This window comes from Alternaria alternata, assembly GCF_001642055.1.
Source record: "Alternaria alternata strain SRC1lrK2f unplaced genomic scaffold CC77scaffold_7, whole genome shotgun sequence".
Taxonomy (NCBI): Eukaryota; Fungi; Ascomycota; class Dothideomycetes; order Pleosporales; family Pleosporaceae; genus Alternaria; species Alternaria alternata.
Window position 1 is genome coordinate 841,498 of NW_017306196.1, and position 21,265 is coordinate 862,762.

General features: G+C 51.7%; 9 protein-coding genes across 9 annotated transcripts; 4 read left to right on the plus strand and 5 right to left on the minus strand.

The window, feature by feature from the left end:
- The first annotated feature begins 132 nt into the window (after positions 1-132).
- CC77DRAFT_1019187 (phosphoglycerate kinase) lies at positions 133-1,656 on the plus strand. Its single transcript, XM_018524783.1, has 3 exons — positions 133-229; positions 290-710; positions 763-1,656. The coding sequence occupies exons 1-3, from the start codon at positions 164-166 to the stop codon at positions 1,527-1,529; spliced, it is 1,254 nt and encodes a 417-aa protein (XP_018387606.1). The 5' UTR covers positions 133-163; the 3' UTR covers positions 1,530-1,656.
- CC77DRAFT_1019188 (hypothetical protein) lies at positions 1,636-2,437 on the minus strand. Its single transcript, XM_018524784.1, has 3 exons — positions 2,008-2,437; positions 1,852-1,954; positions 1,636-1,802 (listed from the first exon to the last, which is right to left on the minus strand). Exons 1-3 carry the CDS (start codon positions 2,150-2,152, stop codon positions 1,775-1,777), a joined length of 276 nt encoding a protein of 91 aa, XP_018387607.1. The 5' UTR covers positions 2,153-2,437; the 3' UTR covers positions 1,636-1,774.
- Positions 2,438-2,457: 20 nt separating this feature from the next.
- CC77DRAFT_1019190 (hypothetical protein) lies at positions 2,458-5,387 on the plus strand. The gene is made up of 6 exons (XM_018524785.1): positions 2,458-2,814; positions 2,863-2,880; positions 2,943-3,019; positions 3,080-3,146; positions 3,205-5,158; positions 5,211-5,387. The coding sequence occupies exons 1-6, from the start codon at positions 2,733-2,735 to the stop codon at positions 5,269-5,271; spliced, it is 2,259 nt and encodes a 752-aa protein (XP_018387608.1). The 5' UTR covers positions 2,458-2,732; the 3' UTR covers positions 5,272-5,387.
- Positions 5,388-7,573: 2,186 nt separating this feature from the next.
- On the minus strand, positions 7,574-8,242 carry CC77DRAFT_1060082 (hypothetical protein; the record flags this gene model as incomplete). The annotated part of the gene is made up of 1 exon (XM_018528307.1): positions 7,574-8,242. One exon carries the CDS (start codon positions 8,240-8,242, stop codon positions 7,574-7,576), a length of 669 nt encoding a protein of 222 aa, XP_018387609.1.
- Positions 8,243-9,046: 804 nt separating this feature from the next.
- Positions 9,047-10,428, plus strand: CC77DRAFT_960122 (acid phosphatase/Vanadium-dependent haloperoxidase; the record flags this gene model as incomplete). The annotated part of the gene is made up of 2 exons (XM_018535595.1): positions 9,047-9,638; positions 9,690-10,428. 2 exons carry the CDS (start codon positions 9,047-9,049, stop codon positions 10,385-10,387), a joined length of 1,290 nt encoding a protein of 429 aa, XP_018387610.1. The 3' UTR covers positions 10,388-10,428.
- A 531-nt stretch (positions 10,429-10,959) lies between these two features.
- On the minus strand, positions 10,960-12,233 carry CC77DRAFT_789367 (phosphatidylethanolamine N-methyltransferase). Its single transcript, XM_018533190.1, has 5 exons — positions 11,940-12,233; positions 11,841-11,880; positions 11,776-11,792; positions 11,566-11,677; positions 10,960-11,497 (listed from the first exon to the last, which is right to left on the minus strand). The coding sequence occupies exons 1-5, from the start codon at positions 11,977-11,979 to the stop codon at positions 11,098-11,100; spliced, it is 609 nt and encodes a 202-aa protein (XP_018387611.1). The 5' UTR covers positions 11,980-12,233; the 3' UTR covers positions 10,960-11,097.
- A 254-nt stretch (positions 12,234-12,487) lies between these two features.
- On the minus strand, positions 12,488-14,097 carry CC77DRAFT_1007650 (hypothetical protein; the record flags this gene model as incomplete). The annotated part of the gene is made up of 3 exons (XM_018523494.1): positions 12,488-13,506; positions 13,562-13,674; positions 13,724-14,097. 3 exons carry the CDS (start codon positions 14,095-14,097, stop codon positions 12,488-12,490), a joined length of 1,506 nt encoding a protein of 501 aa, XP_018387612.1.
- Positions 14,098-15,799: 1,702 nt separating this feature from the next.
- Positions 15,800-19,353, minus strand: CC77DRAFT_789336 (protein kinase domain-containing protein ppk32). Its single transcript, XM_018533189.1, has 3 exons — positions 18,420-19,353; positions 17,139-18,362; positions 15,800-17,086 (listed from the first exon to the last, which is right to left on the minus strand). The coding sequence occupies exons 1-3, from the start codon at positions 19,023-19,025 to the stop codon at positions 16,001-16,003; spliced, it is 2,916 nt and encodes a 971-aa protein (XP_018387613.1). The 5' UTR covers positions 19,026-19,353; the 3' UTR covers positions 15,800-16,000.
- On the plus strand, positions 19,197-21,252 carry CC77DRAFT_1019197 (branched-chain amino acid aminotransferase II). Its single transcript, XM_018524786.1, has 4 exons — positions 19,197-19,908; positions 19,956-20,253; positions 20,305-21,003; positions 21,055-21,252. The coding sequence occupies exons 1-4, from the start codon at positions 19,665-19,667 to the stop codon at positions 21,068-21,070; spliced, it is 1,257 nt and encodes a 418-aa protein (XP_018387614.1). The 5' UTR covers positions 19,197-19,664; the 3' UTR covers positions 21,071-21,252.
- Positions 21,253-21,265: the final 13 nt, after the last annotated feature.

Here is a 21,265-nt window from a genome sequence, read left to right on the forward strand (position 1 = left end):
CAAACATTGAAACCACCCACGCTTCATCTTCTCTCCTTCAACATCTTGACGTAAGTTCACCTTTACCTGAGATATATAACTGGCTTTCGTATACCTTGATAGACCAGTCTACGTTCATAGCTTCTTTGAACTCACACCATCACAGTACTACCATACACCCATCATGTCTCTTTCCAACAAGCTGTCAATCGCCGACGTCGACCTCAATGGCAAGCGCGTCCTTATCCGAGTATGTATATATTCAATGCTTTATATCATACGCGAGTTGCAAATCTAATTGCTTGATCAGGTCGACTTCAACGTACCTCTAGACGGCGACAAGAACATCACCAACAACCAGCGCATCGTCGGCGCTCTTCCCACAATCAAATACGCAATTGACAATGGCGCAAAGGCTGTCATCCTCATGTCGCATCTTGGTCGCCCAGACGGAAAGCCAAACGCCAAGTACAGTCTCAAGCCGGTTGTTCCCGAGCTTGAGAAGCTGCTCGGCAAGAGCGTAACTTTCACAGACGACTGCGTCGGCAAGTCGGTCGAGGACACTGTCAACAGCGCCAAGGACGGTCAGGTCATCCTTCTGGAGAACCTGCGCTTCCACGCCGAGGAGGAGGGCAGCTACAAGGACGACGAGGGCAAGAAGCAGAAGGTTGACAAGAGCAAGGTCGAAGAGTTCAGGAAGGGCCTGACTGCTCTTGGTGACATCTACATCAGTGAGTGAATCCATAATATGGTCAGTAGATGTACAGAACTGACGAAACATAGACGATGCTTTCGGTACCGCCCACCGCGCACACAGCTCCATGGTCGGTGTCGACCTCCCACAAAAGGCGTCTGGCTTCCTTGTCAAGAAGGAGCTCGACTACTTTGCGCAAGCGCTCGAGGAGCCCAAGCGACCCTTCCTCGCCATTCTCGGTGGTGCCAAGGTCTCCGACAAGATTCAGCTGATTGACAACCTGCTCGGAAAGGTCAACAGTCTCATCATCTGCGGAGGCATGTCATTCACCTTCAAGAAGACACTCGAGGGCGTCAACATTGGTGACAGCTTGTTCGACGAGGCTGGCAGCAAGACCGTCAAGGACCTTGTTGAGAAGGCGAAGAAGAACAACGTCAAGATTGTCTTGCCTGTTGACTACATCACCGCCGACAAGTTCGACAAGGACGCTAACACTGGCTACGCTGAGGACAAGGACGGTATCCCAGACGGCTGGATGGGTCTCGACTGCGGAGACAAGTCAATCAAGCTGTACAAGGAGGCCATTGATGAGGCAAAGACCATCCTCTGGAACGGACCCGCCGGTGTGTTCGAGTTTGACAAGTTTGCCAAGGGTACCAAGGCGACACTCGATGCTGCGGTTGATGCTGCACAGAGCGGCAAGATTGTCATCATCGGTGGTGGTGACACAGCCACTGTTGCTGCCAAGTACGGTGTAGAAGACAAACTGTCTCACGTCTCGACCGGCGGTGGTGCGTCGCTCGAACTGCTCGAGGGCAAGGATCTGCCCGGTGTTTCTGCCCTGTCAAGTAAGTAAACCAGTCACTCGAAAGAAGTGAATGGTGGCTCAAGATCAGGGAAGGTATATCTTCGAAGTTATGATTGTGTGTAGCTATAGCTCTTTTTGGTTCAATATAGAAATACCGCATCTCCACCTTGTGCCCCACGGGCGTGATGTTTAGAGAGCTCTCATGGAGCCGCCTGCCCAGTCATGCAAGTATCATGAGCGAACCAGAAGCTCATTTGTTGATAAGGTCGTCGTGTCTACTCGTGTCGAATCGCTCATTTGCCCAGCTTCTTAAGCTCTTCCCTATGAATTGTTAGTCCTAGCTTTGTATCATGCAAGGGATTCCTCTTACCTCAGCTGAACCGCAAAGTCGTCGTTTGTGTCATCGTCATCCCAGCTCTCTTCCCAAAGATGTGTGTTGCCGTTGGGGATCTGTGTCTCCTCCTCAGTCCAGTCTGTAAGCTTATCAGCATGATGCCCATCCTCTTTAACCACACGCACAACATACCCTCTACAGGAAAGTCCTCAAACTCGTCGTCTTCCTCCAGTTGTGTTGCGGGCTTCTTCTCGGGCGCCAGCGGTTGCTCGCCGTTCTTGGAGTCGTTGACTACGGCCTTCTTCATGTCGTTGCTGCCTTGTGCTGAGCCAGACATTGTGGCGGTCTATAAGATGCGATCGGAAGACGTGTTGTGGATTTGTTCAGATGAGCTGGTGGAGGATGACGCGATGTTGTGCTTTGGTGAGCTGTGGGATGCGGCTCCAACAGCGGAGGAGGCGGCGATTGTCCGCAAGGCTTAGCGCGACATCACGTGGCACTCATGGAAACTGGATTCGCGGGGTACCGACTCTCACATGTCGCTGCTTGGCTCCGAGAAAGTTCCATCTGGTGGATTTGGATGTTTCGTTGTCACCGTCGTATACCGTATTCACTCGTTTCAACGCGCGGCGGAGTGGACTGTAGGATAAGCTCCGGACGATGAACATGACGTACTCGTACTTTAGCTCCGAGTGGCCGGACGAAGCTGTAAGCACATCCCGTCTGGTTGGCTTTAGTAGGTTTCTAGACACGCGCTCAGCGTCTTAGCTGGGGTATCCGCTCTGCGTAGTCTTTTTGAATATACTGCTTCTTCTCCTTTCATCCTTCTTTTCACCCTCTTTTTTTCCTCATCTGGTTTCTCTGGTGAATTCTGCCCCACCTCCAGCTCCCAGCCGTGCGGGAATTATCTATACAACATGTTCAAAGTCGGCGGTTGGCTCAAGGGCCATGCCCCTGGGCATACAAAGAGCTTGGATTCTCTGAGTGAACTTGCACAGAGTGAGTCTCGCGACATACACAGGGCAGGCAAATACTAACGCAACACAGTCGAGGATGCCATGAGCGGTACGACTTCCGACACAGCCCAATACGGTGACGCGAATGGGACTAACCACACGCGAGCATAGCTGTCACCTATATCATGGCCGATGATATCGAGAGCGCCGAAGCACACCTCAACAAAGGCAGTTCGCCATTCCACCAGGTACATACCTATTATTCAGCCCACGGGCATATACTTCGGTTCTAGTCTCATACCATGTAGCTTGGGTCGGGAGTGTGTGTTTTCATACGGGCAACGTTGGGCTTTGAGCCAGAAATTGTACGCGAAGGTCTGATCACGTACTCAACATAGTATCACAGACCTCGACTGACTGATGCCGTCTACAGCTGCCAACGCCTTATCTTTGGCAGAGAACTCGGCTTACGAACGTCAACGCCAAGTTAGCAAAGATCCGAATGCATACAAATCACCCATATATCCCCCAGGCACCGAATACGCGGTATGTCAGGCAGAGGCACAGCTCATGAGTGCCGTTGTCGGTGTGCTCAATGAAAGCTTGACGGAAGCTATCAAGAGTTTCTACAAGTTGAGGAAAGCGTACCTTGCACTGGAGGCTGTTATGGAGAATGAGAAGAAATTCTTGAGCCAGAGAAGTACAAGTAGTGTCAATTCTGTAGGGTCGCGCGGCTCTTCCAAGGGCTCGGTTCGGTCAAACTTGGCAGGCAGCGGTCTCAAAACCTCTCAGCCTGCTACTTCGGCCGGGCCGTCTGCTGCAGCGTCAACTTCTAGTCTGAAGCAAAGTACCACGGTGACTGGACCAGCAGCGAAGAAGGCTACAGATGATGACGATGACGATTTCGATTTCGTGGACGCTGCAGAGGACAAGACAGGTGTTTCAACGCCTGCAGAGTACCAGGGGAACCTCAATGTAGCTGCCGATAAAGGTGCTTCAGTCGAGCTCAACAACGCTGAGAAGACGGTTGACGTCGGAGCAAGCTCGGCGCCAGGGCTTCCCGTCACGAACGAGAACCCATCAGATTCCCTACCAGACGCCATCGAATACTTTGAGCAACTCACCTTGAACGATCAAGGTGATGCAGATGCAGACATCGCGTCGTTCAGTAAACACCCCGTGGATGTCTTCATCCTCTCTGGATCGAACTTTTGCTTCGGTATGCTATTACTCATTCTCTCATTCATCCCGCCATCCTTTGCTGGGTTGTTGAAGATCGTTGGCTTCAAGGGCGATCGCGAAAGGGGCATGCGCATGCTATGGCAAGCAACTAAGTTCCACAACATCCACGGTGCTATGGCTGGTGTTGTGCTGATGGGATACATAAATGGGTTCACAAACTTCTGCGACATACTTCCTACCAAGGGTGAGGGTGCATATCCCAAGGAACAGTGCCTAGCTTTGCTCCGCTACATGCGCGCAAGATACCCTACAAGTCACCTTTGGCTACTGGAGGAGTCTCGAATGCTCGCTTCAGAGAAAGAGTTGGAGAAGGCTGTTAAGTTCATGGACGACATGGGCGAGTCGAAGCTAAAGCAGCTCGAAGCGCTTAGATGGTTCGAACAAAGTTTGAACAACATGTACATGCACGACTACAAAGCGACTGCATTCGCTTTCGAAAAATGCATTGGGCTCAACAACTGGAGTCACGCATTGTACTACCACATCATCGCCGCCTCATATGTCGAGCTCTACAGAAAACACAAGACAACCAATCCAACTGAGGCAAAGGAGTACGGTGCAAAAGCAGAAGAATACATGAAGAAGGTCATGCCAAATGTGGGAAAGAAGAAGTTCATGGCACGTCAGCTACCTTTCGACATCTTCGTTGCCCGTAAGATCCAGAAATGGGAGGCACGTGCGAAGGAGTGGAACTGCGACCTGGTAGACGCCGTAGGTGTATCACCACTCGAAGAGATGATCTACTTCTGGAACGGATACAAACGCATGCGAAACGATCATCTCGAAGTCTCCCTCGCCAACCTGGCGTGGAGCGAGTCAGCCGCCAATCCACACTGGGACAAGGAGGGTGTAGACGAAAAGTCTATCCTCAACGTCCTTCGCGCTGCTACTCTTAGAAACATGGATCAGACAATCGAAGCCAAGAATATCTTGGAGAAAGAGGTTTTACCAGTTGATAAAGCCCTTCTCACAGGCAATTTCAAGGACAACTGGACAGCGCCTTGTGCACGCTATGAGATGGCTGCAAACATCTGGCGCGAGGCTGACGCTGATGGGCATCCGGAGAAGAACCCTCAGATGTTGGTTCAGTGTAAGGATTGGCTCGATGAGGTTACAAAGATGGGTGGGTTCGACTTGGATGCAAGGTACGTGATGATTTTCTTCTCTTTGCAGTTCAAGGCTAACATGTGTTTTCAGAATTGGTATGAAGATCACCACTGGAAAAGAGACCTTGCGTAAGTTTGGTGTGCAGTGTTAGAGGTAGAGGTGAATAACTTGTGAATAAACGGATGGATACATAGACGGTAGGGACATCAATATACGACCCGTTACTGGTTAGTCAGAACAAATGCGACCACGTTCAGATCAAATCAAGATTCCCGGTACCTACGTTGCGAGTCACTGGTGCTGTGTGAAAATGGTCTTGGGGAGACCAGATATAACTACCATGGAAATATCACCCACTTCCCCTCTTTGACCCAAAGTAGGCCCTAGAAAAAAACAGCTCCACACAAAAGTCGTACGGCCACCTTGGCCGCTATAACCAACATCTTCCCCTCAAACCTTCTCCTCTAGGTATCTTCCATAGCACTTCAGGTTCCATCATCCCCGCCGTATAGGAATTAGTACGGTACCCCAGCAACACTTACCAAAACTTGCTTCAGTAACCCGGACCCCTTGCATACCCGTCGCGGCCCGCGATCTTGGCCACAATCAACGACTTTCTTCTTCTCCTTCCTAATAAGGTGATACAGAGGGGAGAGTTTGCCCGGTTCAGTAGGTGGCCGCGTGTCTGGGCCCAGTCTGGTTCCGCGGAGGCAGGCGAAACTCTAAGGTGCGGCTAAGTGCGATAAGGAGCCTGGTTTCTACAGTGGGGTGATGGAAGTTTCCGTTTACAGGATATTGTTCATGCTGTGGTCCGGAGTTTGCGGCACATAGAGAACGGAGTTTGGTGGTTAGGGGTATGCGAGTCTAGACTCTTGCGTCGAGATGGACTGGAAAGTTTCCTGAATAGGGAAATGGTAGGAGGGTGTAGATTACAGAGAAGGGCCGACAGTATAGACATCGAGATCTTGGTATGGAAGTGTGGAGTGAGGTACTGGAAGACAAGAGTGTGGTTTCCAACAGAAAGAGGGAAAAGGGTCAACGCGAGTATGGTGAACCCATATTCTCATCTTACCTTTCTCTACCAAAAGAAAGCAGCAAATAGAAAACAATGATATCTCACCTCTCCCTCCTACATCTCCTGCTCTTCACAAAGTCTCTTCATGCAGAGTTTGTGACTACAATCCACTCCCTTGCCTATTTGCCCCCTCATATCCATTCTCCCATCCAACCATCACCACCCCAAGTCACCGAAGGATTCACGCAATGCGCCCGAGAAGCACCGCATTTGACCGACTAGAATCAACACTTTTCACCGTTTCCTTCCCATTGCAGCACGAACGGGGGCGTGAAAATGCGTGATTGTGGCGAGGCCAAGGCGTGAAACAAGGGTAAGATTGAATGAAGGGTGGTGTTCGGGTAGATGACCCGACGCAGGGTGGGTGTCTCTGCCGATACCTTGCCGATGCCGATCCGGGCAAACGCCACATAGTATTCCAGGGTTTTAAGTGGGAATAAAACGGAAATGACGAATGTTTTGGGAGATGGATCAGAATAATAAGTCCGAAGAAGAGCGACTGGAATCTATGGTTTTCGACTTTTGTTTCCTGTTGGAGTAATGAATGGGGCCAGCTCGGGGCTGTTATGACGTTTTGCGATGGTGATAGGAATGTGATGGATGGGTGATGCTTGTACCTGATGCGGAATGTTTGGGGGCCTGGATAAGGGTATTGCCGTGATAAACGCCCCTATTGAATAGCCATTGAACTATACGCGCGTGAATCCATGTTTTGCGACACACTTTCCAGTAGATTTGTGTCGATATCAAATCACATAGTATTGCCCATGATGCCAAAATCGCCGATCTCGCCGGCTGCAATCTACGCATAAAGGCAACATTGCCTAACACAGACGGATTGGGGAATCGCACCTAAGTACCAAGGTACAAGTATTTGGCCGAACCGGTGGAAGGAAAAGACACGTAAGGCGACAAAATCTGCTTTTCTTCTACAATCGATGGCGAATTGGAAGTTAGTGGTTTAGCCAGGTGACAACATTTTGTAATCAAGGTTTCAAATATTGTGATTGGATGTGTAAGAGAAGGAGGGGAAAGAAGACAAGATTGAAGAGATGTATTGTTCGGCTCCATGAGACAACCTACATTCGTGGATCATGCATGAGAAGCTGTTTGGGTACTAGTACCTTCCTTGTCTACCTTGAGATACCATCACCATCAAAGTGTACCATGCCATGAAAAATCATGCTAGCTGCTAGCATGCCAGCTCGCGAGCGCATACGTCCAGCGTGTCTGCTGAGGCGCCTTCAAGGCGACTCGGATCCGAAGTGTCGGAGTCGACTCGGAGTATTTCATCTCGTGTACGACGATCTTACGTGCGATGCTGCAATGTCAACGCTGATCCAACGGCTCGACCATATGTGCGGTTCTTGATGCCTGTTCAATCTACTCTCGGCCTGACACTCCTCCCGCTATCAGCAGCACCCATGCCCCCAACAACGTCCTGCACCAGCTCCCTCAATTGCTGCTGTACCTCTTCGGAATCGTAGTCAGGCCTTGCCGCAAGCTCTTCAATACGTCGCCGTATCTCGGGATCCGGTGCATCGACAGCGTCTTCTTCCATAGTACCTACGTTGACCTTGACACCGTCGGGCAGCGGAGGCGGTGGATGTACGCCCTCGGTCTCTATGACGCCTGCAGCAGCGGGCTCATGACCGGTGCGCAAACTCGTCAGATATTGGTATACTTCATGTGTGGCGTCTTCCTCTTCCAAGAACTTGTCCTCGGCTGTCTGGCCCTCTTGGTTCTTTATGCTGGTGTCTGCGCCGAGTTCCTCAACCAGACATTTTGCTACCTCTGCCTTTTCACATGCGAAGAGGGGCGTCTCGCCGTCTTCATCGAGAATGTTGACGTCGGCGTTGTATTTCTGGACCAGGTCGCGCAGGACGGCGAGTTGGTTGTACGAGGCTGCGGCGTGGACTAGCGAGTAGCCATGGGCATCGCGCGCAGAGGCAAGATGAGGATGCTGCTCGAGCGAAGAGAGAATGGACTGCGGGCGCGTGTCAATGAGGTTCAGGAGGAGATCGATGGTTGGTGCTGGAAGCGCCATGGTGGGCTGCGGCGTGAGGCTGATCGGGAGTGCGCGGGCGTCTGCTGGCGATATTCTGGGCGTGATTATCGATCTGGTGTGCTGCGCATCTGTGTACGCGCAACTCTTTCTCGATCTTCGCTGCAAATCTAAAAATGACGTGGGCGGAGAAGGCGGAGACTTTCCCACTTTCCCAGTGGCGCCGGGACTGCGAGCGCCCCGGCCCCGGATCTTCTTGACACACATCATCGTGCATTTGTATACACACCCATCTCTACCCTTCCCCCCTTAGCGACGCCGCCTGTCTTCCTTGGTCATGGCTGCTCTACATGGCTGCGCATATAGTAGGCCTGATGTGCTGTACGCCCCGGCATCCCGAAGTCAGGCCGATGCAATAAGGAAGTATGTTCGGGCGCTCTGGGCGCCAGCTGAGACGATCAAGACCAACGCCCAGCGTCCATCACACACAGCCTCAAACCGTCAGCTCGGGCCTTGGCTACGCTCGCGTGCCCCTTCACCCTTTTGCTGTCCACTCGTTCCTGCCTCGTAGCCTCTCCATCATCTAGCCCGCCTTCTTTCTTCTTCTGTTCCACTAGTCAGGAATATTGCCATCATACACGTCAACACCGACCGCAGCATAGCCCATCTTTATAATACTGTTACACTGCGTCACACGACACCAAACTTTCGCGTTTCTCTTGGCTGTCTCTAGCTGCCTTTAATGCGCTTGTCCCATTGAGCATTCTGGGACGTTTGGCGCCCTGCCCTCGACTTGACTTGCATTCTTCCTCTCACTGTCGTCATCAGACATACACTCTCGCAAACATGAGGTCCGTCAAAGGAGTCGGCGTGCCGTCGGTGAAGCTCGTCGCATCCTACATCTTCGACTGGATTGTCATCATCGCCATCGCAGCCATTGCCGGTGGTTGGGAATATGTCGAACCATTCAAACGACCCTTCTCGCCTGTCAATCTCGACATATCGTACCCGTACCAGACCAGCGAGATGATACCAACATGGCTCCTCGTCGTTGTATCGCTCATCGCGCCTGCCGCCATTGTTTTCATCGTGTGTCTCATCTGGGTCCCCGGACCCACGGCTGAACGTGGGACACCAAAATCGCTTATTTGGAGGAGGAAGCTCTGGGAATGGAACACTGGCTGGATGGGCCTCGCGCTTTCCCTTGCGACGGCATTCCTCATCACGCAGGGCATGAAGAATCTTTTTGGAAAGCCGCGACCTGATCTGCTGTCGCGATGTCAGCCAGATCTCACGCGTATCGGAACGACCACCATCAGCCCTCTGGGAGAGTTTTATCAACCGCAATGGGTGCTCGTCACCGCCGACATCTGTACACAACCAGATTCGGACATACTCAAGGACGGCTTCAAATCCTTCCCCAGTGGACATGCCAGCTGTAAGTCATACCCTCTACACTCTCTAATTACATACTAATACACTTTTCTAGTCTCATGGGCCGGACTCCTCTACCTCACTCTCTTCCTCGCCTCCAAGTTCTCCGTCGCAATCCCCTTCCTTCCTCCACGACCCTACTCCGCAAACCCCGCTCACACCTCAGCCGTCTCCCCATCCAACCTCAAGAGGCTAGCCACACTCCCTATCCACAAGCAAGACTCAACTCTCTCGAACCCTACCTCCTACAACGACGACACTGTAGTACCTATTCGCTACCAAAACGCTGCACCCCCCGTTTACACCCTCGTGCTTGTCTTGGTACCCATCTGCGCCGCCATATACATAACAAGCACGCGCTTCACCGATTTCCGTCACTTCGGTTTTGATCTGCTGTTCGGTACGCTGATTGGCGTAACGTGCGCGTGGTTTTCCTTTCGCTGGTACCATCTCCCCATCACACGGGGCGCGGGATGGGCCTGGGGTCCGAGGAGCTACGACCGTGCGTGGGGCATTGGTGTTGGTAGAGGAAGTTATGTCGGAACTGAGGGATGGAGCAGGAAAGGAGATAGTGAGACAGCGCTTCGGAGGCGAGCGGACGGCCAGTTCAATGCCCATGCCAACGGTGTGGATGAGAGTGAACTGAGTGTGCTGAATCGCAATGGCGCACCGCATGCTGGTAACCCACCCAGCGCAATGCACTCGAGGAGTGGTACTGCGCAGACATATCATGCCACGACGCAGGATGTTTGATCTTTTCTACTTTTGATACTATATAATGTATTAGGAAGCATGGCGTTGGGACGGATACCCATTTTAGATGGGAAAAGAGCGGATATCGATGTTGTATACCAGGTTGGCGACTTTGCACACATTTCAGAACTATACCACTCAGAGAAAATGGGAAATTAATGTTCGATTATACAATGATTATGATCATGGGTAGCTGCCTCATTTATTCTGCTCCGTCTAGCTTGCAAAGAAGAGCCTTGCGGCACAGTAGTTGGCTTGCAACCTGCGTGTATCAATTCGAATATCACACGGAATTGTGTAGTTAGCGATACCTTGTAGCAAAGCTGATCGGAGAAAGTAGTCTAAAGACAGCCTGTTCGAAGGAGATACTGTACCTACCAATAAAAGAAGAAAGTAGAAGTCGCTTGGGGTATTGTCGCTTTGGGCTATTGTCATATCATGTCAAATCGACTGTACTTTTGGATGCTGCTACATAAACCCCTCTGCCAGCTGGCAGTTGAATACCCCTCCTAAACAAACCTACCGCCTCTGCTCCACTGTCGTGTTGAAAAGACGTGCTGCTCCGCCTCGTTCTCCCCCCACAACCCATACGTGTGCGGACATGGAGATTGAATGCGCTATTGTGTGATTGATCACAAGAGCCATGTCGCAGGCTCGTTTGCCCAACATTATTATCTTGTATCGTGCTGGCCAACGTAGAGACGAGTCATCTACAGACCCTTCTTGCCCTTCTTCCTCTCCTCGTCTCTCTTCTGGTAGATCATACCAGTGAATGGATCCTCCCACCTGCACGCAATAGAGTATGCAGTGTGGACCAGTGCAGTAAGAAGTATACCAGCTGGTTTTCCGTACCAAATAGCCGTGGCCAGGAAAGACATGGCAGAGCCGTGATACATGGGCGAACCCGAGACGTTAAATGGGAATGTCGTCACAGGCTCGTCCATGAGGATGCCGAAGTAGTCACCAAGGTAGGTGCCAGTGACACCAAGAGCCCACATCGAGGTCAGGACGAGGGTGTTCCCTGTTAGGAACAGAGGGATCGCGGAGTATTTGATAGCAGGGGAGAGGAGAGTCGGATGGGTGGGCTGATCGGCGAGAGCTTCATTGTAACTGTAGAGACATTGTCAGAGTCTAGGCCGGATAGACGTTGACGTCTCGAGATAGTAGTGGTAGCTTGCACGTACAGGTAGTCTCGAAAGATACCCAGTGAGAAAATGGTTACGGCAAGCGCATAGCACCCAAGTCGAGAGTTACCCCCAAACAGCTTGGTAATGACCTTGTTATGGTATTCTAAGTCTTGTCAGCTTCCCCGAATCCTGCTATTGCGACTATAGCCGAGCCTTGGAAAGTGGCTGCTGGTCTCCCAACGCCACGACGAGAGTGCGTACCTTGCTGCGCAGCGATGCTATACTTCTGTTAATGGCTGTATAAACTCATGAGCAATGTGACTCACTTCCAGAAAGTAGGGTTGAATACAATGCTTGCAGCAGATACTGTCATCACGTTAGTCGTCGCATCCGCAAACAGCGGGGATCTGGGTGGTGGTACTCACCCCACAAACTGGGCTGACTGAAGTCGATGTAAGAAGCCATGGTCAAGAGCAAGTCCAGACGAGTTGCGAGTCTTCAAACGCAAGAACACACAGGTAGGTGAAGCTTTGAATCCACGATACAGAAGGTGTGGGGGATGTGGACAGCTTGCCCAGGTGTCAAGCATGTGCATTCGGCAGTTGCGCCGTTAGCGAGACGTCATAAGCTCCACATGTTCAAGAATCGCGCAAGGGGCGCGTCACGGACGAACGCCTACCGAGCGCATTAAGCTGTCAACTTGTTATGATGTATTATTGTATCGGTTGAACTTTTATTCAAGAAGGATGTTGTAGTTTCCATCTCTACTACGATGTGTTCCACTTCTGCAGCCTTTACTGCGGGGTATACCAAGCCTCGTTATAACGAGAAATCCAAGAAAACAAAAACGCCTCCCGTCCTACCGTGCATTTCCGGGCCTGTGTTTCGTATCCTTGACAGAATTGCGCCCTGATCGGAATGCCAACATCGTTCGAAATTATACTGATCGTGTCATGTCCAACATATTCAACTTCTACAAGCCGTTGTCGGCGCATGTGAAAGGTCCACCAAAGCCATCGGCCTTGTAGCCGTCAATGATCGACTGGACAGTTGCGTACGTGCCCGCGGTCAAGAACAACAGACCAATAAAGCAAAGTATGATGTTGAAGAAGAACCCAGCATATCCACGGAGTCCACGCGTCTTCCAGAAATCTACACCATACCTCTCCCTGCGAAGTCGAATGTACGCCACGCCCCAGAAGATGAATCCAAAGAACGAGTCGAACAGGGAGCTCATGAGTGAGAGAAGGTCGGAGAAGAAGGGAATGACTTCGGCGATGATGAAGGCGAAAACCCATAGTACAGCAAGAATTACGATCCATGTGACCCAGCCAGCCACGGTGTGGCCGGTCCTGTGTCGGGACTGAGAACCGTAAATGCGGAACAAGACAAAGCGAGCTGTTACTGAGGCGTACAGAACACCAAGGAAGATGATTGTGGGTACCATGAAGGTGAAAGCCACCTTCTTGTACACTTCGTTGGAGATGGAGCCAAAGGCCGGGGAGGTCATGTAGTTGGTACCAGTGTAACCGTATACAACGCCTCCGACCAAACTGAAGATGATGACCTCGCAAATGGTGACAGCCCAGAGTGCCTTTGGGAAATCTCTTGGTTCCTTCATCTCGGCAATAAAGCTGGGAAGGGTAATCTGACCAATGAAGGTGTAGCTGATGTTCATAAAGGCGCTCATGCCCATCACGAAAGTGGTTCCAGCTGGGGGTACGGCGTAAACCTCGAGTTCGCCCAGGCTTGGGTAGCCTGCAGGTTTGCCGTCGACACCGGAGAATGCTGCTGCAAGGATAACGGAGATGAAAGTGAAGGCGGCGGAGGCAGTCGCTAGAGTAGCCAGGGTGCTAAAGGTTCGTGGGAGGGAAGCCACGAACGAGATGATGGCAGTTATGGCGGCGAATACAATGGTGCAAGTAGCGTGTCCGGTGATGGTATTCCACCACTTGGCGCCAACGAGACAGTGCAGACCCATGATGAAAACGTCTTGAGGAAGAATCAGTACTAGGCTGGAGGTTTTTGCAAAGAAGCTGTGGCTTACTATTGAGGACAAACATGACTGCTGTTGCGTAGAAGGCCCATTTCTGGTTCCAGAAGAGCATCTGGCCGATGTCACATACATCGCGAATCTGGGGGTGGCGCATGCAGAATTCCCTGATCAGTTAGCATGGGTAACTAAAGTTTTACTATTGACAAGACCTACCATGTAGTCAAGGACGTGTATAGGACGAGACCGGCGATGACAAAAGTCAAGATCAAGCCCGGGACGAGGCCAAGAATGGAGTAGGACCATGGGAAGGACATGATGGCTAGACAGATGTACTCGGAGAACAACAGCGCCGCAGTCTTTTGCCAGCTGCAAGTGCGGTACTTGATAGCATTGTTGGCTTCTAATTCGATCTGCCTGCCGATGGTGATACTGGCGTCGGAGTCGGTGTCGGCGGAAGTAGGTAGGATCCCTCCTGCTGCCTCGGCGTCGTAGCTCTTCTCTTTCTCCAAAGCGACTTTCTCATTACTGTTTTGACTGGTGGCATCGGTAGGTGAAGCCTTGCCGCCGAAGATGGATTTCAACGCCATTTTAAGCAACGGATACTCCTCTTGTAGGGAGTGTAATAGAAAGGACGACGAATAGCCGCTTCCGGGAGCATTAATTGCGGGTGCGATGTCCGGGAGGTGTAAAGTTGAAGTGAGTTGACTAAACGATGGAGGAGCCAGGTGCGAAGATCGTTAAATATATTTGCGGGGGCAAGGTGATAGCGGGTACAGGGAGTGTTGCAGTGGAAGGACGTAGGCTAGGGTACGCTGCTAGCACGGCTAGGCCCAAACTTGCGGGGGTTGGAAGAGGGTTCGGTGAAGGCGAGCAGGGAAGGCGTAAGAGTGGGGACTGTTCTTGCCTATGGCGCGACCGGGCTTCAACGCGACCTATGAAGGCTCGCACAAACACCAGCCGTTCGGCGCGCTATGACCGCGACACTCCCATCTTCTCCCGCTCTCGCGCTATGAAATCTCAGTAAAATCCTCTGGCCTGACGCCGCGAGAGCCGCTCTCTGTGGATTAATCGTATTGTCGACTAGGCTTTAGCAAGCCTGAGGTCGCTTTTGTCGCTACCATGCCAACGGCACAGATCTACCTTTTCACTCTCACCCATGCGCAGCATACGCATATCGAAAACCCATTACGTTAATCTTCAACGACTCTAGATAACTAGACCGATGGCGCGTCACCTTTCCGCACTCCTGCGCTTCTGTCACACCCACTTCCTACCGCCACACCGTTGTACTGGCTCACAAGTCAGACATCGAGGCTTGATGTCACTGTGGCGCCCGCTAAGCTCAATTGCTAAGCTCCATATCAAGGCCTCCCAGCACCGGTAAGCTTGGCTTGGCTTGCTTAGCTTACGACATACCGTGGGCGATTTACCACCACCAAGCCTCGCCAATGTCTAGCCACCAATGTCGAATCCTTCGCGTCCTTTGCTTATCTAAACCAGTCACAAACAGCGCGTCGCGTTCAAAGTATGGACCATCTTTGGAATTCCATGGTATATATCCGATTTAGCCAGGAAAACGGCAGTAACCACGGTGTCGGCCACGTTGTAGGGATGTCTGTCCTGCAGGGTACGGGTCCGCTATCTAGCCAACCATGTCCGCGCTTCCCAATCATCGCACTCCGAAATACCCGTGTTGCAGAATCGTAGATCTTGCTGCACGATTCGCCAGGCGACTGGCAATTCACCGAAGCAGCAAACGCAAAAGTGCACACCAAATTGCGTGATCGTCCTCATATTAGTTCTGGGCGCTGCATGGCTTATGCGCGTTGCTGATCCTGCACTTGGCATTCGGACAGAAAAAAGCAGTCTCGTGTGCATTGATGCTCGCGTGTCACTCCAATATTCACGGGATGGCAGCGTCCGCGTAAAGAAAGGGAGCCAAACGTCGACAGACGCACAGACACCGAAGGACTATACCAGCCGTAGAGTACCTATCACCCTATCACTTCCGCAACAGGTGCTAAAGTCCTTCGAAAGCGATCACCCGATCGATGAACCGACAACAGCTATCTATCTCTACAGGATCTAAAAGCTGGCGGAGTAACTTATCGTCATCATCCGTTCTGTAGTATCTTCTTATCACAGATAGCCGGGCCTTTTCACTTAGATAAGCGCATCTTGCTGAATGTGGTTCCACTGCCCACGGACAGGAAGACATGATACTGACGACTTCTGCATAGATGATCCAACATACTAATCACTAACATATTCACAAAATAACATTAGGATTTGAAGAAAGACCCCTGATGGCCCGAAACGTGGTGCTAATAGGCTCGATATGCATTCCGAACAGTTTCGTAGTAGAAACAACCCACATGAATGGCGTATATTTCCCCATTCCCTGAGTCCTGCGGAATATGGTTATATGACAGTGATTTCTCTCATACCCTATAACTTCACTGCTAAGATTAAAATACCCGCTGTAACTTCTCAAATTAAGCTATCACCTCCACTTCCCCAATTTGTCTGCTGCTGCTGCTGCTGCTGAGTCTGCGTCTGCGCCCTCAAATTTGCCATACTATTCATACCCATTCCCGAACTCGATGTTCGACTTCCCATGGGTGGCGGTGCGATGGTAAAAGTTCCTGTGCCCATCGGTTTCGCAGGAGGAGGCGCAATACTAAAGGACGAATAAGGAGATTGCGTCCGTGACTGTGAGGAAGGTGGAGCTATAGAAGGGAAGCTCGATAGAGAATTGTTCGTGTTGGTATTCGAAGTGGCCATGTTACTCCAGTTGTTTGATGCCATTGACGAGTTACCTGCTTTACTCCAATCGATACCCGAGCTTTGCGTGGTATTGTTGTATGAGGGTGTTGTGGCAGAGGTGGGAGACATTATGTTGTTCATGTTCATAGCTGGTCGGACTTGTTGTTGGGGCTGGGTGAAGGAGGAACTGCCGATACCTGGGTTTGCGGCGCTCAGAGCGGGGAAAGAAGAGTTGAGTGTATTTAGCGTGTTGTCCGGTGTTATGGCTCTGCTTTGCGGTTTGGGGGCGCCGAGGTTATTGGTTGGTGGTGGAGAGACGGGGGGTGTGGACCAAGAGAAGGTTGCTGCTGGCGATGCGGTCCTGGATGCTGTTCGGTTGGTAGATGGCCGTGAGGGGAGGATCGTAGAGGATGTAGCGGATGCTGGAGCGTTTGCCCATGGATCTCCACCCAACATATCTGTGCCACCAGAAGATCCTTGTTGTCCTCCACGTACAAGGGCCTCGAAGTCAGTATCTCCGTTTCCGTTGCTGGTGTCGAAGCCATTGGTTGCTGATGGGCCACCGAAGGACATGAACTCATTACGTGTGGTAGCTGTGGAGCCATTCGCGCCCAGTTCTTGCAGCTTACGTGTCTGCTCGTTCTCGACACGGGCAGATGTCGACTTGATAAGGCTCATATACGCTTGGAATTGCTGCAAGTTAAGTAGCGGTCCCAAGCTGAAATTCCACAAGATAGGAAGTACATCCATAGCAAGAAAGTCACTGTCAACTTGGGTGCTGATGGCCTTGAAGACATCCAGTGCGGCCATCTGTACAATAATTAGCATGACGTCTGTAACTTGTTCCTTCTCGTGAACGTACCATGACGGCAGGTTCTTTCGTCTTGATAGCACGAAGCAGCGGTACTATCTTCTCCTGGATGGTATATTTGTCGAGAATCGATACACTGGAGCTCTTGGCCTTGGGTGCTGCTACCATTCCGGTAAGACCATCACCTTGGTCGTCTTGCTGTTCACTTCCTCCTCCACAAAGTGTCTTGAAAGCTTCTAGACCACGAATTTTGATACCCATGCTGCTGGTCTTTGCAAAGATACTAGCTATTACAGGGAAGAGCTCGTTCTTCACAGTCGAGAAGTCTAGAATTGGCAAGACAACAGGTAGCGTACGCAGAGCTGCATCGACGAGCGAGTGGGTAGGAGATTCAAGAGCGTAGTTGATGATTGGGAGTATGTCATCTTTGAACTCCTTGCCACTGGAGTTATCTGCAGCGATCTGCATGTTCTCAAGAAGTACCATAAGTCCCGCTTCCTTGAGGCTATCTCTCTCCTGTTGCGGCGCTTTCGTGTTTGTAGCTGCAGCAGTCAGGAATATCTCTCGCAACTTCGGTATCACTTTCTCGGTGAAGGCTCGTTTGCCGGATGGAAGCATAGTAACGATCTTGAAGACATTCTGGAGTATCAAAGTGAGGAGTTCCCGATCTTTCATCTCCTCAAGCAGAGCAGGTAATATCTTCTTGTCTAGTACAGATTTGGGAAACTGATTCAGGATACGCGGTAGACCACGCATGAACTGTGACTTCTCGTTGGGTGTCTTCCCCGGTAGCGAGTCAAGAAAGCGGATTGTGGACACTAGAATGTTGTCAAAGTATGCTGCTTGTTGGAATTCTCGTACGTCCAGTCGCTGCGCTGGTCGCCGCGTTATTAAGCGATCTAGGACACCGTTTGCGAGATCTCGCGGCAATGGTTGTGACGCCATGAAGTTGTTCGTTTTGCTTGGAACTGAGGAGGATGAGGAGAACGCCCGCTTGTATGAAGAAGAACTTCCGTTGAACTCCAACGGGCTCTTATGCGGCGAGTTGTATAGCGCAATTATCAGCATACCTAGACTGAACATGTCCGCAGCAGGGGTTATATTGTTATCCATGACGAAATCGGGCGAAGAGTAGTCTATGTTCAACTGGACGTATCGTGGTAGGCGGGCGTCGTAGTTCAGGACTTCCGAGAGCGAGATGGGCGTTACGGATGTGGGTTTCGTGGAGTTCTCTGGAGGCGTAGAAAAACCCAGGCCTGAGATTTTCCAATCGGACTATCACAACGATCAGCAAGGTGTTTGTAGGGAATGGCTAGTATTGTGGCTGCCTACTTTAGCATTGATGAAGATGGCTTCTGGAGTCAAGTTGGCATGTACCAATCCAGCGCTCTCGTGCAGGAATTCCAAGCCCTTTGCGATTTGTAACAAGCCTTTCTGTATCTCCAGCTCGTCGATCTCAAGTTCGCGTCTCCGCTTCTGGCCATCGGCTTCTTCGATGACATATCGGCTACGACGTCCATTTACACCACCAGCCTTCTCCTGCTCATCTTTTTCTTGTAGCAAACCAGCCAGGGATGCCGTGACGGGCTCTGTCGCGAACATAAGGCCACCACCACGAGTTTCTTCGACAGGTTCAGCCAGTTCTAACACGTTGGGATGGCGTAACCGAGCTAGAGAACTGGCCTCTTTTTTGAGTCTTTCGACGACCTCGTCATGCGCGCGCTTGAGTCCTGAAGCTGCTGAGCGCCCACCGAAGCCTGCGCCAGCTGGTGGTTCCAGTGACTTCTTCTCGAACACAAAGACAGATGCCGCCTTGCCGGTCGACTTCTTCTTTGCGTCGTATATCTTCCATGGTCCAGAATGGGACGTGGGTTGCGGGCTGAGGGTGTAGTTGCTCGAGATGTTGGAAGTGAAGGACTTTAGGGCGTTGGAAAACATGTTGCTGGTGGTCTATTCGCGCGCGCGGCGATTTCGTGGGTGTGAAGCGAGGGCGTCATGGACTGTGATGTCGATGTGAGAAGTGTTGGTATTCGCGTGAGATCTGAGACAGATAGCTGGGGCCGCCGAGGAAATCAAGACACATCAGACATGGTTCCTCTTTCCACGAGACGACTTGCGACAGCCACAGAAGAGTCGCACAATTTCCAGGCTCATTGGCGACGGCGAATACCTAAGAGGCAATTGGTAGACAAGGCCAAGTGTTGGGAACCCCACGCGAGCTGTGGAGAAGGATGGTCAGGGCCGCCTCTAGTCTCCCGCCTTGCATGACGTGAGCGCAGCGCAGGCAGTGTGAATGCGGCCACCGGCGCCAGACAGGATACCGAGCACGTGAATAACCTCAAATATCCGCATTGGAGATTACCAAGGTGCCAATTGCGCCCTTCGGCGGCCCGTCTGGTGGCTGGTGCAGGGGCGCGATCGGAGGTGACTGTTGGTGACTGTGTCTCGAGGTCCGATATCTACAGGGCGCGGTCAGCTTCGGTCTTGTAGTACAAAATAATTGTCGACCTCGAATCCACCACCTGCACCAACTCTCCTTCCCGCCCCACTCTCTCCGCTTGCACTGCATACCTCACAATGCTTCAGCAGCGGTCTTCACGATTGCTCTCGTCCTTGGCCCGTGGCGCCTTCCGTTCGCCTGTAGCACCGCTCAGCGCGTCGCTGCGATGTCGGACCCAGCGGCCATACAGCATTCATGCTGATGTCTCTGTTGGCGAGAAGATACAGGACATCGACCCTACCAAGCTCTCCATCACCAAGACGACCACACCAAAAGACCTCCTGCCGCATGAGGAACTTGTCTTTGGTCGCAACTTCTCTGGTAATAGCTCCAATGGCACCACGACTCATATCTAACCTGCATGCAAGATCATATGCTCTCCCTTGAATGGACAGCAACACAAGGATGGCTACCGGCACGCATCACACCCTACCAGAACCTCAGTCTCGACCCTGCGACATGCGTCTTCCACTATGCATTCGAGTGCTTCGAGGGCATGAAGGCCTACAAGGACAAGAGCGGCAACATTAGGTTGTTCAGGCCGGACAAGAACATGGCTAGGTTGAACAAGTCATCGGCACGAATTGCATTGCCTACATTCGACCCTGATGCTCTGATCGAGCTCATTGGCAAGTTCGTCAAAGAGGACGAGCGCTTTGTTCCCGAGTATGTTCAGTTCCGAGTCTTGTGACCAACGCGTCCTTCTAACCATAGCAGTGCACGAGGCTACTCTCTCTACCTTCGCCCAACCATGATCGGTACACAGCGTACTCTGGGCGTAGGTCCTCCCGCTTCTGCACTACTCTACGTAATCGCTTCGCCTGTCGGCCCGTACTACCCTACCGGTTTCAAGGCCATCTCGCTCGAGGCTACAGACTACGCTGTGCGTGCATGGCCTGGAGGTGTTGGAGACAAGAAACTCGGTGCCAACTACGCGCCTTGCATTGTCCCGCAGATGCAGGCTGCGAGCCGTGGTTTCCATCAGAACCTGTGGTTGTTTGGCGAAGAAGAGTACATTACAGAGGTGGGCACGATGAACTTGTTCGCAGCTATCAAGAACAAGGAGACGGGAAAGCCAGAGTTGCTCACTGCACCTCTTGACGGAACGATTCTTGAGGGAGTGACGCGAGATTCGATCCTCGAACTTGCGCGCGAGCGATTGGTGCCAAAGGGTTGGACCGTAACGGAGCGCAAGTTCACCATGAAGGAGGTGGCCGACGCTGCCAACGAGGGACGCATGATGGAGATCTTTGGTGCAGGTACCGCTGCCATTGTCGCACCGGTGCGAAAGATTAGCTGGAAGGGACAGCTTGTCGACTGCGGACTTGAAGACCACGTCGAAGCCGGCCCTGTGGCACAACAGATGAAGGATTGGATGGAGGCCATTCAGTACGGCGACGAGGACCATCCATGGAGGTATGAGCTTCCCACTCATTAGACAAATGTCCCGCTAACACGACGAAACAGTTACAAGGTGATATGAAAAGCACATGGTCGACATGGTTGCAAGACGCTCTGTAGACGAGGTAGATAGGCTCAGCAAGCGGGGAATGTATATAGATATTGAGACGTGACGTTGGTCGGGAAATGACTTGGCAATGGTGATGCTGCGGCAGTGACTCTGCAATGGTGGGGTAGAGGATCAATGCAGCGCGTGCCTGACTACTCTCTACTTGGA